General features: G+C 42.8%; 1 protein-coding gene across 2 annotated transcripts; it reads left to right on the plus strand.

Moving 5' to 3' along the window:
• Positions 1-2,923: 2,923 nt before the first annotated feature.
• On the plus strand, positions 2,924-12,009 carry ebi3 (Epstein-Barr virus induced 3). 2 transcript variants are annotated; one of them, XM_016999312.2, is made up of 7 exons: positions 2,924-3,143; positions 3,750-3,828; positions 3,902-4,168; positions 4,700-4,814; positions 6,667-6,839; positions 10,633-10,796; positions 11,105-12,009. In XM_016999312.2, exons 1-7 carry the CDS (start codon positions 3,123-3,125, stop codon positions 11,258-11,260), a joined length of 975 nt encoding a protein of 324 aa, XP_016854801.1. In that variant the 5' UTR covers positions 2,924-3,122; the 3' UTR covers positions 11,261-12,009. The 2 variants fall into 2 exon arrangements, with proteins under 2 accessions (XP_016854801.1, XP_003230614.2); XM_003230566.4 differs by having other exon boundaries at positions 2,930-3,143; positions 3,920-4,168.
• The last annotated feature ends 6,380 nt before the right edge of the window (positions 12,010-18,389 follow it).

An 18,389-nucleotide genomic window follows, 5' to 3' on the forward strand; every position in this document is an offset into this window, starting at 1 on the left:
TGTTAGGAGAGAGAAGACGTTGAGGCTTGACTCTGTTGCAGAAGCCAGTGATAGGAGATAGAAAGACGTTGACGCTTGAGTCTGTTGGAGTGCAGAAGCCAGCGTTAGGAGACAGAAGATGTTGAGGCTTGAGTCTGTTAGAATGCAGAAGCCAGAGTCAGAAGATGTTGAGGCTTGAGCTTGTTAGAGTGTAGAAGCCATGTTAGTAATTTAGAAGACCTTGAGTCTTACGTCAGTTAGAGTGCAGAAGCCAGTGTTAGTAGTTAGAAGGCGTTGAGGCTTAGTCCGTCAGAGTTCAGAAGCCAGTGTTCGTAGTTAGAAGGCGTTGAGGCTTAGTCTGTCAGAGTGCAGAAGCCAGTGTTAGTAGTCAGAAAACATTGAGGCTTGAGTCTGTTAGGGTGCAGAAGCCAGTGTTAGAAGCCTCATCTGTCTCCTAATACTGGCCTCTGCACACTCCAACCGACTCAAGTCTCACAGTTTTCTAATAATGCCTTCTGCAATGTAACAGCCTCACCGTCTTCTGTCTCCTAATACTGGCCTCTGCACTCTAACCGACTCAAGCCTCACCATCTTCTGTCTCCTAATACTGGCTTCTGCGCTCTAACCGACTCAAGCCTCACCATCTTCTGTCTCCTAATACTGGCTTCTGCACTCTAACCGACTCAAGCCTCACCATCTTCTGTCTCCTAATACTGGCTTCTGCACTCTAACCGACTCAAGCCTCACCGTCTTCTGTCTCCTAATACTGGCTTCTGCACTCTAACCGACTCAAGCCTCACCATCTTCTGTCTCCTAATACTGGCTTCTGCACTCTAACCGACTCAAGCCTCACCATCTTCTGTCTCCTAATACTGGCTTCTGCACTCTAACCAATTCAAGCCTCACCGTCTTCTGTCTCCTAATACTGGCCTCTGCACTCTAACAGACTCAAGCCTCACCGTCTTCTGTCTCCTAATACTGGCTTCTGCACTCTAACCGACTCAAGCCTCACCATCTTCTGTCTCCTAATACTGGCTTCTGCACTCTAACCGACTCAAGCCTCACCATCTTCTGTCTCCTAATACTGGCCTCTGCACTCTAACCGACTCAAGCCTCACCGTCTTCTGTCTCCTAATACTGGCTTCTGCACTCTAACCGACTCAAGCCTCACCGTCTTCTGTCTCCTAATACTGGCTTCTGCACTCTAACCGACTCAAGCCTCACCATCTTCTGTCTCCTAATACTGGCTTCTGCACTCTAACCAATTCAAGCCTCACCGTCTTCTGTCTCCTAATACTGGCCTCTGCACTCTAACAGACTCAAGCCTCACCTCTTCTGTCTCCTAATACTGGCTTCTGCACTCTAACCGATTCAAGCCTCACCATCTTCTGTCATGGCTTCTGCACTCTAATAGACTCAAGCCTCAACATCTTCTCTAACTCCTAACACTGGCTTCTGCACTCTAGCAGACTCAAGCCTCAATGTTTTCTATCTCCTGACACTGGCTTTTCAGAGGATGAGGGGTTTGATTGGTTTCAAAGTAAAGAGTCTGTCAGTGTTAGGAGAGAACTGCAGGCAGATGAGGCTGATGTTTTGGATTTCTGTGCTAACTCGCAAGCAACCGGGGAAAGTGAAAGTCGTAGGTATCTTGAGAAACGGCCTTTGGCCGATAGGGAATTTTCCTGAGAAGCCAGATTAGGCTTAAGAACGGAGTGAAAAATAGATGAATTAGACACTCTGAGACAATCTGTGATAAGACCTTGAAGTCCAGGTGCATCTGGCATGATCTCATGGCTACTTGGTCGGGCTTAAATTAAATAGTGTTGACTTCACACCTCTCAGACGAGATATATGGGATGGCTCTCCTGTCTCTGCTGAGAATATATGATTCAAGTCAAGTTACTTGTTCTGGTCCATGCCTTTGTTTCCTTGAAGGGTTTACCTTGGAAAAGTTCTTGCTTTCTTGTTTATAGATTTGTGTAATCCAATGTCTTTTCTGACTCTTTTTTCTCAGACCCACCCGAGAAGCCCGATGTCCGATGCTGGTCGGCCAGTTACCCGGCGGCCTGTTGCACTTGGGCTCTGCCAACTGAGACTCACCTGCCCACCATTTTCTTCTCCACTTACAGGTATTAAGATTGACACACACAGCTCTCTGTCTCAATCATGTCAGGGTGGGTTAATTAAAACCGAAACACCCTGATTTATTGGTGAGTCTGGACTCTCACCAACTCCTCTCTAGCGAAAGCAGCACTGACAAACGACAACACAGTCATAATTCTGCTGATCCCTGCGGTTCTAAGGCAGAAGCCAGTTAGGAGTTAGAGAAGACGTTGAGGCTTGTGTATGTTAGAGTGTAGAAGCCAGCATTAGGAGATAGAAGGCGTTGAGGCTTGAGCTTGTTAGAGCGCAGAAGCCAGTGTTAGAAGACGTTGAGGCTTGAGCTTGTTAGAGTGCAGAAGCCAGTGTTAGGAGTTAGAAGACGTTGAGGCTTGAGCTTGTTAGAGTGCAGAAGCCAGAGTTAGAAGACGTTGAGGCTTAAATCTGTTGGTGAGCAGAAGCCAGTGTTAGGAGTTAGAAGGCATTGAGGCATGAGTCCGTCAGAGTGCAGAAGCCAGTGTTAGGAGTAAGAAGATGTTGAAGCATGAGTCTGTTAGAGGGCAGAGGACAGTTAGAAGGAGTTAGGAGTTAGAAAAAAAAGTTGAGGCGCAAGTTTCTTTGGAAGTAGATTGTTATTAAAGAGGGTTGTACAAAGCAATATAGTTTTTGAAGAGACAACTCCCAGGACTCTACTCATCTCAAGCTGTGTAGATCCAGCCTCTCTACTCATACATTACATGCCTGCAGCGTTTGTTATCATGGCAGTGATGCCGGGGGGTGGGTGGGGTGGGGGCAAAGTCCCTGGGCGCATTTGGATCCGTGCCTTACAGTTGTGTCATTCGAGGGAAATGGCTTTGTTTGTGTGTTGTGACAGCAAAGGAATTTCCAAGTTGAAAGGTTGCAGCTGACCTTCGGGAATTGTCCCTCAGGATGGAAAAGGAAGGGACTTTTCGAGCCCGGCTTTGAGGATGTGAGAAAACACAACACAATCAGCCTTTCTCAGGGCGAAAGAGACAGCCGCTTCTTCTCCTTCCTTGCCCGGGATGGGGAACGCATTCCTTCAAGTGAGTTTTTAATTGTATTGTTGTATGTTTATCAATGGCTTTCCTAGATTTCAGAGCGGGGCCCGCTCCCTCAATGCATTGCGACAAGGCAGAAAAAATGAACTAGGTAGATATAGGATGGGTGACACTTGGCTTGACAATAGAGCCGAGAGCGTGATGCAGCAGCGAAAAGGGCCAATGCGATCCTAGGCGTCTAGGCATCAATAGGAGTCGGTGGAAGTCATAGTCCTCTTCTGCTTTGGTCACCGGGAATAATATGGTGTCCAGTTCCGATTCAAAAAAGGATATGGACTAGCTGGAAGGTGGACATAAACAAACAAAGGATCAAAGGTCTGGAAACTATGACTCCCTATGGGGTTGTATAGATGGCCATTTGTCAGGAGGGATTGGATGGTGTCTTCCTGCCTGGATGGCCTTTGGAGGTCCCTTTGAACTCTGAGATTCTGTGATTCTATAGACCTACTTCTCAATGCATTTCTCTACGATGCTGGATGGCCATCTTTTGGGAGTGTTTTGATGGTGCCTTCCCGCAATGGGGTTGGACTGGATGCCCTTTGGGGCTCCCTTCTACAGCTCCCTGATTCTATGTGATTCTTTCTCTCAAAGATGCTGTGGACGTTGGTGCTTGCAGTCCTCCTGTCAACCAGTTCGGGCGAAGATGCTACTTTGCTCAAAGAAGAGAGAGGTAGGAAATGGGGAGGAATATATTGATCACGTATCGACTATAAGTGCCGGTTAATTGAGAGTCTCTTTCATAGGGACCTATTCTTTGATAGGGACCATGGATGGCTCGGTATCCCAGCATTACGCCAACCTCGGGGCCCCCCAAGTGATCCTGTTCTGCCCCATCTCGGGAAACACATCCGCAGCGCAATGGTTCCTCAACGGCAAAGCGGTGCCTGAAGCGGCGAGGAAAGATGGAAGCTTGATCCTGCGGAACGTGACTCTGGCACAAAGCGGGGAGTACAGTTGCCGGGACTCAGAGGCCGGACTGCCCCTGAGAAGGATCCACCTGAAGCTGGGTTGTGAGTCCAAAGACAAGGAAATACCTGGGAGCATCTTCACTCTATCATCTCCTGGCTTCTGCACTCTAATAGACTCAAGCCTCAACATCTTCTAACTACTAACATGGCTTCTGCACTCTAACATACTCAAGCCTCAACGTATTCAATCTCCTAACATGGCTTCTGTACTCTAACAGACTCAAGCCACAACATCTTCTCTAATTCCTAACATGACTTCTGTACTCTAACTATTAACATGGTTTCTGCACTCTAACATACTCAAGCCTCAACGTCTTCTAACTCCTAACGTTGGCTTCTGTATTCTAACAGACATGAAGCCTCAACTTCTCTAACTCCTAACACTGGGTTCAGACTCAAGCCTCAAAGTCTTCTAATTACTAACATGACTTCTGCAAACATACTCAAGCCCCAACGTCTTCTCTAACTCCTAGCATTGGCCTCTGCACTCTAACATACTCAAGCCTCAAAGTTTTTGCTTTCTTGTTTATAGATTTGTGTAATCCAATGTCTTTTCTGTCTCTTTTTTCTCAGACCCACCTGAGAAGCCCGATGTCCGATGCTGGTCGGCCAGTTATCCGGCGGCCAGTTGCAATTGGGCTCTGCCAACTGAGACTCACCTGCCCACCGTTTTCTTCTCCACTTACAGGTATTAAGATTGAGTTTGTGCCTCATTTTCTTTCCCATAGTATTGATGGAACCCCCATTTGTGGCAGCGTTGGGGCAGGAAATTGTCGTCGTGAGGGTTGAATTGAGACACACATAGCTCTCTGTCTCAATCATGTCAGGGTGGGTTAATTAAAACCGAAACACCCTGATTTATCGGTGAGTCTGGACTCTCACCAACTCCTCTCCAGCGAAAGCAGCACTGACAAACGACAACACAGTCATAATTCTGCTGATCTCTGTGGTTTATATACATCTATATACAATTACAAAGTCCATCGCTCTTAGGACTCATGCTTTCCCCAGCAAGGGTAAAGCATGTCCTCTCTCTTTGCCAAGCATCTGCGAAGCACTCAAGCAGGTGACTCCCACATTCCATTCCTGATGACGAATGTTCCGTCCAAGCTGTTGAAACTGGAAGGCTTGACCTATTGGCTCTGCAGCCTATCAATCAAGCTGGCTTTTGATTAACCCTTGTGCTGCTGTAAAGCATGCCGGAATACACAGTTGCAAAACACCAACAGCAAAACACTTGATTCAACATTTCACACACTCACCAAAATGCACCAACAGGAATCCCCATTTGTGCCAGCGTCAGGGCAGGACATTGTCATTGTGAGGGTGGAATTGAGACACACACAGCTCTCCATCTCAATCTCCCCTCTGTTGGCAATCTAGCATCTGCTTAGATGCATAAACAAACATAGCTGTCTGCCGGGCCCGGCAGTTCAGAACTTTTATTGCTCTAATTTGTAGCTGTCGCACCTCAGAATAGTTCACCTTGCTATAGATATCCAGTCAGACACAGAAGGAAGTCTTTTGTAAGTTTATTAAGCAAAGCAGTAATATAAATCAAAGCAGGCAGTTGAAAAAGGTTTTCAAAGTTGCAAGGAAAGTCAATAAGAATCCAAATACATCATAAGTCATGAAAGGTCTATAAGTCCATAAAACTCAGCAAAACTAATAATCCATGAGGCAAGGCAATAGTCAATAGTAATAATCCATAAAACAAGGCAGTAGATCCCAAGAACCAAAGGCCCAAAAATACAAAGATCCAAGAACACTCTTCTTAGGCATGAAACGAGAACATCCACACAGATGAAGCGAGGATTTGCTTTGACAAAGAGCTATCTGCAAAACACACATTTAAAAGCAGCCCAGTCTTCGGACCTGAGAACCCCTCCAAGATAGACGGTCCTTCCTAGATAAATCAATGCTTATACTATCATTATCTTGCACCTGAGATGGAGCTGAGCTCTCCCGCTCATTAACCAGGACTTGAGAATTCTCTCGCTCATTATTTCCCATGGGAAATCTATAGTTTCTGGGGTCAACAGTTCATTCTGCTCAAACTGCAATTCTCCAGCCATCAACTTCTGACACTGCTGGCTCTTGAATCTGAAATCCAAAATCCCCTTCCTCATCTTGACTCTGGCTAGCCTGTGGCTGCTGGGTTACAACAGTAGCTATATACACAAGTGCAGCCGGAGACACAAACACATATGTCCGGCAAGATTAATGGCGACCGGTGAAGAAACTTATCAGTAAAACTTGTCACTGCCCACATTCCTTTCCATAACAAAAGCTACTAAATGTCAATCTAGCAGTAAATCCTAACTCTATGCGTTTAACCACCTCTACTTTTTTTTTCCGTGTCAGGAGCAACTTGAGTTGCTTCTGGAGTGAGAGAATTGGCCGTCTGCGAAAAAAAACCCACCTCTACTGGAATGCTTACCGAAGCATTGCACACACTTGCTTTAAACAATGAGTGAACAAACACAAACCATGACTCTGACAGAAATCTCATGCTAACCCTGTGCCTCTCTGCATACTAGGCATGGCCTGGAAGGTCAAGAATACGAATGCATCCTGTCCGTCGCCGAGGCCAACTTCTGCTCCATCCCCAACATCCAGATGTTCACCATCGATCCCTATGTGCTCAATGTGACGGCCGCAAACCCTTTGGGGTCGGCGACGCGCCTCTTTCCCATCTTCCTGGAGCAGATCCGTGAGTTCGATTACTTTGGGTTGATTCGGATGAGTTTGAATGGGTTTGATACCACATTAGCTGCCCTGGGAGTTGTAGTTCTTTCAAGTCTTTAGCCAAAGAGAGCTAATCACAAATGTACATCCGTGTAGCTCACTGGGACGATGTCTTTTCCCTGGTTTTGGGACTTTGTAGTACGAAGGGAGATACATTGAATCAGCTTAAGAGGAAGAACTTTTCAGAGATATTTTTTGACCCGATTGGGGGCCAAAATATAAACAAACAAACAATAATATAAAATAATAACAATATATAGTAATACTACAAAAATTATATAAATAATAAAATAATATAAAATAATATAAAATAACTAGTTGTGCCCGGCCATGCATTGTGGTGGTATGGGAAATAAAGTATTGAGGAATTGGTGGTAGTTAGTATATGTTATTTCCTGTATTTTATAGTCAGTGTCGAAGAAGTCTGTCCCCCCGGGCACCATTGTGGCTGAGGTGGTTGCTATGACATGAAGGGGGCGGGCCTACCCTTCTGACTGGCAGCCAGGGGGAGAATGGCTCTTCCTCGTCCTCTGTATCTAGGAACAATGGATTTGCCGGGGATTAATGAGGAATTATGATTGAGTCATTGAGTAAATGTCCAGAAGGGGTTTCTAGACTGCTTCTTGGGGTGTCAATATACATTTTTGTCTGGAAGGCTCTACCAGACCGTGGTGAGTCAGATAGGCTGTATTTTTTTTTTAAAGGTGTCATGTCCATGTTGATAACCGAGGTGATATTGTCCCTGTTGTTAAGTGGTCCCAGAATCCGGACGGCTGATTTCCCAAAAGATGGCCCTGCTCCAATGTCTTAATGGGGAAAAAACCTAATCTATTGTCCATGCAAGGGGAATCTGACAGTTTCCTGATGTGAGGAATTATCTCCCTCTGGGGTGTGTTGCAACATGTCCATTTAATTCCAAGGTCAGGTCTCGGTCATTCTTTAAACTGCTGTTGGGGCATGTGTGTACGGCCGGATTAATTTCAGCATGGTTCCTTCTAAACCTGCGGAACTCACGGCTGCAGGTCAAATCAGGCTAAACGCAGGTGGTTGCCTTGGTTCGACCACAGAAGTGTTATCGAGACCGCGATAGAGCAGGGATCTGCCCTGTGAGGGAGATCCGACCGCTCCTCCGATGAGAGAATGAACCTTGGCGAGCCGTCAGGGAAGCAGAAAATAACCCGGAATATACATTTACCTGAGACCGAAAGGAAAAGACTCTGCCAAGTTGAAGGAAAAACTGCCAAGGCGTTTATTAAAGCAATTCAGCTGAAAAGGACATCCGCTGCGATAGATCGACATGCGAGATGTAACATTTTGATGAAAATAAATCCATTTTATACATTTCTAAGTTTGAAGTCTGCTTGAATCTCCCGCCCTGTCCCTCCGCCCATCTGGCTGCTGATAGGTCGAGGGCGCCGCACTAGGCGGGAGCTTGATTTCCCGCCCCGCACCTTGGCCAATGAAGAACAACCTTCGCCTCTACCAGGGCCAATCAGGTTGCGGAAGGCGGGAGTCAGCTAGACAATGGGTTCTGGTGAATGACTCATTTGGAGTTATCTTATGCAAAGTGATTACCCAAGGCTAGCGCCTTCTAAGATAATCTTAAGATTATCGCTGTTTTGAATAGGGTCATTTGGGATGTCCGGGGTCCTTTACGCACGTACACAGTTCATGAACACCTTAAGGTGTGACGGAGATGACAGCAAATATCGACACTATGGGATTATGGTGGCAGGACCAGCGGGAAGTTTTCCTTTGGCTCCCCAGGGGTCCAGGATGGGATTGTGATCAATATTACCAGATGAGATTTTTTCACCCCGGGGACTGCTCCGATCTAGGGGGGTCAATCTCTGGCTATGGGCCATGCAGATGCAGCATAGATTAAATCTTTATGGTGACAGTTTACCTTCTTATATGTGTGAAGCCCAGAATCTAGGGTGAGGGAAGGCAGGAATTTCCGGGGTTAACTAGAGTTCAGGCTATGCCTTTATTAATTAAAACATACTAGGGAATATAGAGAATCATATCTTATCCATTTCCACCCAAAATTACCGAAAAAAGTACTAAATATTAACATTTATAGCTTATTTTCCATTCCTACGCTAATAGCGCAAAGCGGGAGGCTATTTAGGCAAAGAACGCAGTTTGACAATCAGCTGATGATCAGAGAAAAAATGGTCAAAAATGATCTCTGTTGGTTGTATTTTAAAGATTAGGCGATTTTAGTCATAAATATGAATTGGAGTGATTCTTGGTGCAAAATTGAGTGAGTTACGAATGAAAATGCATGCTGGGGGTAGGCAATTCAATATCGCGGTTTGTCTAAGGACAAGGAGAGAATTCAGATTCCCTCCGGTTTTAAAGGGAAGGAAAAAAACCCAGGTTTTTCTATAATATAACATATATAAAAGGGGAATATATGAGTCTGGGGGTCTTCCAGGGAACCCATAGACCAAGTTACATCTGGCTAAACAGTTAATAAAGAATTGATTCCAATATTTCATAAACATATAAGCATATAGTTCATAAGCAGTTCAGGTTGATTTCTGTCCTTGGGAGTCCAACAAGAGTATATGAATGAGGAATCCTGTTCATTCATAAAAATGAATGAACGAACCGAAGAAGTCCGCCTGGGAGTCTTTGCAATTTTGGGGATCGCAGCTGGTCCTTGAAGAAACTACATTTCTCTCCCAGGGAATGGCAGCCCCCTACCAGTAGCCCTGGGAGAAACTTGTGTCCCCGAAAAGGCTTCCTGCCAGCCGCGAGAGCCGAGAAGTGGCGCGGGGCTGCAAAGAGCAATTGGAACTGGCTTTTTGACAGTCAGCTGTTTCGAAGTTTTAGAATGGACCAATCCAGGCGCTGTTGGTTGTCCCAGAACCAGGGGTCTTAAAAAGTGTTAAATATAAAAGATAGGCATGCCTGGAATATTTTTGAGAAAGTTATGGGTCAAATTGTTCCGTCCCCTATGTTACTCAATGGCAGGGAGAGCGCGGAAGGCTCCCCGCCAGGGTTGGAACGGCGGCTGGGTTAGTGGAAAAAAGGAGAGAGGTTTTCCATGCAGGAGTCAGAGAAAGGGATACAAAGTAACCACTGGAGAGAGTTTCAAGATAAAAGGGGATACTTTTATTGGGGGATTGGTTACAATGTTAGGGTTGGGGGGGGGGAAGTGATAAAAGAAATCAATAATAATTTGTTGTGGTCCGCACACTCTCCCGCTCCATTGGTGATCCGGATCTGTGGAACTCCCCGCAGCAGGTCAGATGAATTTAAAAGCGGGGGGTCTCCGCTATCAGAAGGACCTTGAGTCTACACTGCCATATAATCCAGTTAAAATAAGATAATCTGTATTTTATAGGCAGTGTGGAAGAGGCCTAAGTGAGGCCGAACTCTGCCTGTCCCGTAGGCCGAGTGAGTTGCTAGGAGACCAAGTGGGTGGAGCTTAGCCTTCTAACTGGCAGCAATTGGATAAAAACAATTCTTCCTCTCCCTCTAATTAGAACTTTATTTTTCTTTTCATTTTGTTGTATGAACGTAGAGGCATGGATGAGGCTGCCAGGTTTAGTGTTTCTGGGATGTGTAGTTTTGTTGTTTTGTCCTAGGCCGAAATTTCATTACCCTTTTATATGTATAGGTATATAAATAAAGTATATAAAGTAATACTCTATCTAAAGTGAAAATATAAACAGAGGAATTGATCAGCAACTGAACATACTAGAGAGGATTGGGGAGAATTCACCTTTATTCTGTTGTTTTCCTAGTCAAACCCGACCCTCCGGAAGCAGTGACGGTCTCCCCAATCCGAGGCGAGAAGAAGAAACTCCTTTTGGAATGGAAGCCGCCTCTTTCATGGAGATTCCCTGAATATTTCCCGCTGAAATACACAATCCGTTATTGGCGGGAGGGATCTCACGGCCGAAAGTCGGTGAGAAAAAAAACCACCCCCTTGTTAAGTTAATTCAGAGTTGGGCCTTTGAAAGCCATTTGCATGGCCATCTGTCGGGAGGGCTTTCATGATATCTTTCTACATAGCAGGGCATTGGACTGGATGGCTATCTGTCGGGAAGGCTTTCATATCTTCCTATATAGCAAGGCATTGGACTGGATGGCCATCTGTTGAGAGGGCTTCATGATATCATCCTAAGTAGCAGAGCATTGGACTGGATGGTCATCTGTCAGGAGGGCTTCAATGGTGTAAATAATCCGTGGTTCTGATCCCTGTGACCTTTTCAGATCAGGCCGACAGAGCAAACCTCCTTCGTCTTGACCGGGATCCGTTCCGGAGCAACGTACTACGTCCAAGTGGCAGCCAAGGATTTTCTCGACAACGGCGAATACAGCGCTTGGAGTTCCCCAGCCTCTGGAACAGCTTGGAGTGACGGATCATAACTGGAAGGCCATCTGTCTGGAGGGCTTGGATGGTGTCTTCCTGCCTGGAATAATAGCATTGGATGACTTTTGGGAGTCTCTTCTAACTATCTATAGATATAAAAGAGTGATGGCATCACGGCGACCCACAAAACAACAAAACTACAGGCCCCCCAACCTCGAAATTTGACAACACAACCCATCATCCACGCCTCTAGGTTGATACAACAAAAAGAAAAGAAAAATAAAGTCCTAATTAGAGAGAGAGGAATAATTGCTTTTATCCAATTGCTGCCAGTTAGAAGGCTAAGCTCCTCCAACTTGGTCTCCTAGCAACCCAATAAAAATAATAAAAAACACTTAAAAATTAATACAATAAAATACTATAATAACAGAAAATAACTAAAAATAATACAAGAAGATAATAAAATATAATAAATAAAAAGATAACTTACAATAAAATTAATTTAAAAAATACAAATAACATCAAATTAAAATTACACAACAATTTTTAACCAATACCACCACCACTTTGCCACAGCAACGCATGGCCGGGCACAGCTAGTGATTCTATAATTTTATAGCCTTATATCTCTATGAACCTTCAATGAGGCTGGATGGCCATCTGCCGGGAGGGATCGAATGGTCTACTGGCAGAAAAGTGGCCTTTTAATGGTCTTTGAATGGTCTTATGTTATGTATTTTAACTATATTGTACCTTGAGGAGAGAAGAGGTGGCTAACAAATAAAATATATTGTTGTTGTTGTTATGATGGCAATGATATTAATGACGATGGTGATAATGATGATGGTGATTATCTATATATATAAAAGGATAAAGTTGCGGGCGCAGTGACTATAACAACAAAACTAAACATCCCAGAAATACGAAATTTGGCAACACAATGCAAAAGGCTTGCCTCCAGGTTACAACAACACAACCACACCACAAAACCACAATCCAGACCCACAACACTCACAACAACGCATCATGCGATAACAACACAACTAAACGCCCCAGAAATACAAAACTTGGCAACACAATGCAAAAGCCTTGCCTCCCAGTTGTAACAACACAACCACACCACAAAACCACACAGGACCCACAAAACTCACAACAACGCATCGTGACTATAACAACACAACTAACGCCCCAGAAATACGAAACTTGGCAACACAACGCAAAAGCCTTCCCTCCAGGTTGTAACAACACAACCACACCACAAAACCACAATCCGGACCCATAAAACTCACAACAATGCATTGTGACTATAACAACATAACTAAACGTCCCAGAAATACGAAACTTGGCACACAACTAAACGCCCCAGAAATATAAAACTTGACAACACAACGCAAAAACCTTGCCTCCCGGTTGTAACAACACAACCACACCACAAAACCACAATCCGGACCCACAAAACTCACAACAACGCATCGTGACTATAACACAACAAAACGCCCCAGAAATACAAAATTTGACAACACAATGCAAAAGCCTTGCCTCCCAGTTGTCAGAACACAACCACAACACAAAACCACACCGGACCCACAAAACTCACAACAACGCATCATGACTATAACAACACAACTAAACGCCCCAGAAATACGAAACTTGGCAACACAACACAAAAGCATTCCCTCCCGATTGTAACAACACAACCACACCACAAAACCACAATCCGGACCCACAAAACTCACAATAATGCATCGTGACTATAACAACACAACTAAACGCCCCAGAAATACAAAACTTCGCAACACAAAAGCCTTGCCTCTCAGTTGTAACAACACAACCACACCACAAAACCACAATCCAGACCCACAAAACTCACAACAACGCATTGTGACTATAACAAATACAACATTTGACAACACAACTCATCCACCTCCCCAATCCCTACATTCACACTTGGCCTCCAAAAAAACAATTACAATAATAACAATGACAACAACAACAACAACAACAATAAGAATCAACACCATCACAGGCAAGAAACAGCCAGGCACTGAGGCTGAGAGGCCAGTCAGTGCTAAACTGGGCCTCCAAAAAACAATACAGTAGCATCTAACATCCAACCTTCATAATCACTACAACAACAATAATAATAAACACCTACACAGGCAAAAAAAAAAAGAAAGACTATTGTACCACAATAAAAATATAAACCGCACTCAGCAGAATCAGACATTACAATTAACAACAAACCAAAGACAACAGGGATCTCAAGCAATTATCAATCAACACAAAAATTGAAGAAGGTAACAGACTTCAAATACTACGACTAATGTGAGTATAAAGAAGGTGGAGGTCACAGCATCAATACAACCTAATGTAGACTGACCAACACCACCAGACTCAGCCACAGCAACGCGTGGCCGGGCACAGCTAGTGATATAATATAATATAACTAGCTGTGCCCGGCCACGCGTTGCTGTGGCGAAGAATGGTGGTATGGGAAATAAAGTATTGAGGAATTGGTGGTACTTAAGGTAAAGGGTAAACGTTTTCCCCTGACATTAAGTCCAGTCGTGTCTGATTCTGGGGGTTGGTGCTCATCTCCATTTCTAAGCCGAAGAGCCATCGTTGTCTGTAGACTCCTCCAAGGTCATGTGGGATGACTGCATGGAGCGGCGTTACCTTCCCACCGGAGCAGTACCTATTGATGTACTCACATTTACATGTTTTTGAACTTCTGGGTTGGCAGAAGCTGGGGCTAACAGTGGGGGCTCTGTCAGTTCCCCCAATTCAAACCTGCGGCCTTTCGGTCCAGAAGTTCAGCAGCTCAGCGCTTTAACATGCTGTGCCATCAGGGGACATTATTTCCTAAAGGTTGTGAATATACAATATTTCTGATTGTTTTTTTTTTTTGTCTGTTGGAGGCAAGTATGAATGCTGCAATTAGGAAAAATGATTAGGATGTAATGGCCTTGCAGATTTAAAGCCTAGCTGTTTCCTCCCTGAGTGATTTTTTTGTTGGGAGGTGTTAGCTGGCCCTGATTGTTTCCTGTCTGGAATTACCTTGTTTTCAGAGTGGTGTTGTTTGCGATATTTTATATGCTTCTACTGTCTGTGGCCCTGAGAAAACAGAGGATTGGCCAGACTTTGATGATGGGAATCCTTTGTTGGGAGGTGTTAGCTGGCCCTGATTGTTTTCTGTGTGGAATTCCCCTATTTTCAGAGTGTTGTTCTTTATTTAGTGTTCTGATTTTAGAGATTGTATTGTTCTGTTTTATTATACCACATTAATTTTATATATTCTGATTTTAGTGTTTTTGAATACTTGGAGCCAGATTGTATTCATTTTCACGGTTGACCGCAACACAATAATAATAATAATAATAATAATAATAATAATAATAATAATAATAATAGTAAGGATAGTAATGATAGTAATAATAATGACTTTGGTAATACATAGTGCTTCACTGCCTTCTCAGCTTCCTTTCTGGAAGAATCCTTTCTTGGGAGGTGTTAGCTGGCTCTGATTGTTTCCTTTGTGGAATTTCCAATTTCCTTGCTTTATTTACTTTCTTTATTTCTTTATTACTGTCCTGGTTTTAGAGATTATATTGTTCTGCATTATTCTATCCTAGAAATTATTTCATATCAAAGTAGAATCTCACTTATCCAACATTCGCTTATACAATGTTCTGGATTATTCAACACAGTCTGCCTTTTCATAATCAATGTTTTTGTAGTCAGTGTTTCAAATTCATTGTGATATTTTACTGGTAAATTTGTAAATACAGTACAATAGAGTCTCACTTATCCAACATAAGTGGGCTGGCAAAATGTTGGATAACCGAATATGTTGGATAATAAGGAGGCGTTAAGGAAAAGCCTATTAAATATCAAATTAGGTTATGATTTTACAAATGAAACACCAAAACATCATGTTAGACAACAAATTTGGCAGAAAAAGTAGTTCAATATGCAGTAATGCTATGTAGTAATTACTGTATTTATGAATTTAGCACCAAAATATCACGATATATTGAAAACATTGACTACAAAAATGCGTTGGATAATCCAGAACGTTGGATAAGCGAGTGTTGGATAAGTGAGACTCTACTGTAATTACTACATAGCATTACTGCGCATGGAACTACCTTTTCTGTCAAATTTGTTGTATAATATGATGTTTTGGTGCTTAATTTGTATAACGATTACCTAATTTGATGTTTAATCAGCTTTTCCTGAATCCCTTCTTATTATCCAATATATTTACTTATCCTGCCGGCCTGTTTATGTTGGATAAGTGAGACTCTACTGTATATTGATCATCTTATATTATCTGCTTAGAACTGGATTACATGAGGCCCCTTCTTCACAGTTGTATAAAATGCACACTGAAGTGGATTATATGGCAGTGTGGAGTCAAGATAATCCAGTGCAAAGCAGATAATATAAGATTATAAATGGGTTATATAGCTGTGTGGAAGGACCTTGAGTCTACATTGCCATATAATCCAGTGCAAATTAGATAATCTGTGGAAGAAGACTAAGTGAGGCCTAAATCTGCCTGTCCCCTAACTGAAACCTGGATTATATAAGGCCTCTTTTGCACAGCTGGATAAAATGCACACTGAAGTGGATTATATGGTAGTGCGGAGTCAAGATAATCTTTTATATATATAGATATAATATAATATAATATAATATAATATAATATAATATAATACAATACAATACAATACAATACAATACAATACAATACAATATAATATAATATAATCTATATATATAAAAGAGTGATGGCATCACGGCAATTCACAAAACAACAAAAGTACAGGCCCCCCAACCTCAAAATTTGACAACACAACCCATCATCCACGCCTCAAGGTTGATACAACAAAAAGAAAAGAAAAATAAAGTCCTAATTAGAGGGAGAGCAATAATTGTTTTTATCCAATTGCTGCCAGTTTAGAGGGCTAATCTCTGCCCACTTGGTTGCCTAGCAACCAAGGGACAGCCAGGCTTCAGTTAGGGGACAGGCAGACTTAGGCCTCACTTAGGCTTCTTCCACAGATTATCTAATTTGCACTGGATTATATGGCAGTGTAGACTCAAGGCCCTTCCACACAGCTATATAGCCCATTTATAATCGTATATTATCTGCTTTGCACTGGATTATCTTGACTCCACACTACCATATAATCCACTTCAGTGTGCATTTTATCCAGCTGTGCAAAAGAGGCCTTATATAATCCAGTTCTGAGCAGATAATATAAGATTAGAAATATACAGTAGAGTCTCACTTATCCAACGTAAACAGGCTGGCAGGATAAGTGAATATGTTGGATAATAAGAAGGGATTCAGGAAAAGCCAATTAAACATCAAATTAGGTAATTGTTATACAAATTAAGCACCAAAACATCATATTATACAACAAATTTGACAGAAAAGGTAGTTCCATGCGCAGTAATGCTATGTAGTATTTACAGTAGAGTCTCACTTATCCAACATTCGCTTATCCAACGTTCTGGATTATCCAACGCATTTTTGTAGTCAATGCTTTCAATATATCGTGATATTTTGGTGCTAAATTCATAAATACAGTAATTACTACATAGCATTACTGTGTACTGAACTACTTTTTCTGACAAATTTGTTGTCTGACATGATGTTTTGGTGCTTAATTTGTAAAATCATAACTTAATTTGATGTTTAATAGGGTTATCCTTAATTCCTCATTATCCAACATATTCGCTTATCCAACGTTCTGCCGGCCCGTTTATGTTGGATAAGTGAGACTCTACTGTACTGTATTTACAAATTTACCACTAAAATATCACAATGAATTTAAAACACTGACTACAAAAACATTGATTATGAAAAGGCAGACTGCGTTGGATAATCCAGAACATTGTATAAGCGAATGTTGGATAAGTGAGATTCTTCTTTAATATGAAATAATTACTGGGATAGAATAATGCAGAACAATATAATCTCTAAAACCAGGACAGTAAATAAACAGGGGAATTCCACACAGGAAACAATCGGGGCCAGCTAACACCTCCCAACAAAGTATTCCCATCATCAAAGTCTGGCAAATCCTGTTTTCTCAGGGCCACAGACAGTAGAAGCACATAAAATATCGCAAACAACACCACTCTGAAAACAAGGGAATTCCAGACAGGAAACAATCAGGGCCAGCTAACACCTCCCAACAAAAAATTCACTCAGGGAGGAAACAGCCAGGCTTTAAAGCTGCAAGGCCATTACATCCTAATTATTTTTCCTAATTGCAGCATTCATACTTGCCTCCAACAAACAAAAAAAACAACCAATCAGAAATATTGTATATTCACAACCTTTAGGAAATAATATCCCCTGATGGCGCAGCGTGTTAAAGCGCTGAGCTGCTGAACTTCTGGACCGAAAGGCCACAGGTTTGAATTGGGGGAGCGGAGAGAGCCCCCACTGTTAGCCCCAGCTTCTGCCAACCCAGAAGTTCGAAAACATGCAAATGTGAGTGCATCAATAGGTACTGCTCCGGCGGGAAGGTAACGCCGCTCCATGTAGTCATCCCACATGACCTTGGAGGAGTCTACGGACAACGCCGGCTCTTCGGCTTAGAAATGGAGATGAGCACCAACCTCCAGAGTCAGACACGACTGGACTTAATGTCTGGGGAAAACCGTTACCCTTGACCTTAACTACCACCAATTCCTCAATACTTTATTTCCCAGACCATCAGACTTTGCCACAGCAACGCGTGGCCGGGCACAGCTAGTATAATATAATATTGTTTTTGTTGTTGTGATGACAATAATTATTGTTATGATGGCAATGATATTAATCATGATGATAATGATGATGATGATTATATATATCTCACAACCTCTGAGGATGCCTGCCATAGATGTGGGCGAAACGTCAGGAGAGAATGCTTCTAAATAAAATAAAATATATTGTTGTTGTTACTATGATGACAATAATAATTATGACTGTTATTATCGTTGTTATGATGGCAATGATATTGATGATGATGATGATGATGATATATATATCTCACAACCTCTGAGGATGCCTGCCATAGATGTGGGCGAAACGTCAGGAGAGAATGCTTCTGGAACATGGATTTAAACCCCGGAAACTGCACAATAATCCAATGATTCTGGCCATGAAAGCCTTCGACAACA

The sequence above is a fragment of the Anolis carolinensis genome, unplaced genomic scaffold (assembly GCF_035594765.1).
Source record: "Anolis carolinensis isolate JA03-04 unplaced genomic scaffold, rAnoCar3.1.pri scaffold_7, whole genome shotgun sequence".
Classification (NCBI taxonomy): Eukaryota; Metazoa; Chordata; class Lepidosauria; order Squamata; family Dactyloidae; genus Anolis; species Anolis carolinensis.

Bases quoted from the DNA above. Each gene is read 5' to 3' on its own strand.
- ebi3 (XM_016999312.2), top strand. From the start codon at position 3,123: ATGGGGAACGCATTCCTTCAA. The intron at 4,169-4,699 runs GTGAGTCCAAAG...CTTTTTTCTCAG, and splicing joins GATCCACCTGAAGCTGGGTT to ACCCACCTGAGAAGCCCGAT. The intron at 10,797-11,104 runs GTGAGAAAAAAA...TGACCTTTTCAG, and splicing joins GATCTCACGGCCGAAAGTCG to ATCAGGCCGACAGAGCAAAC.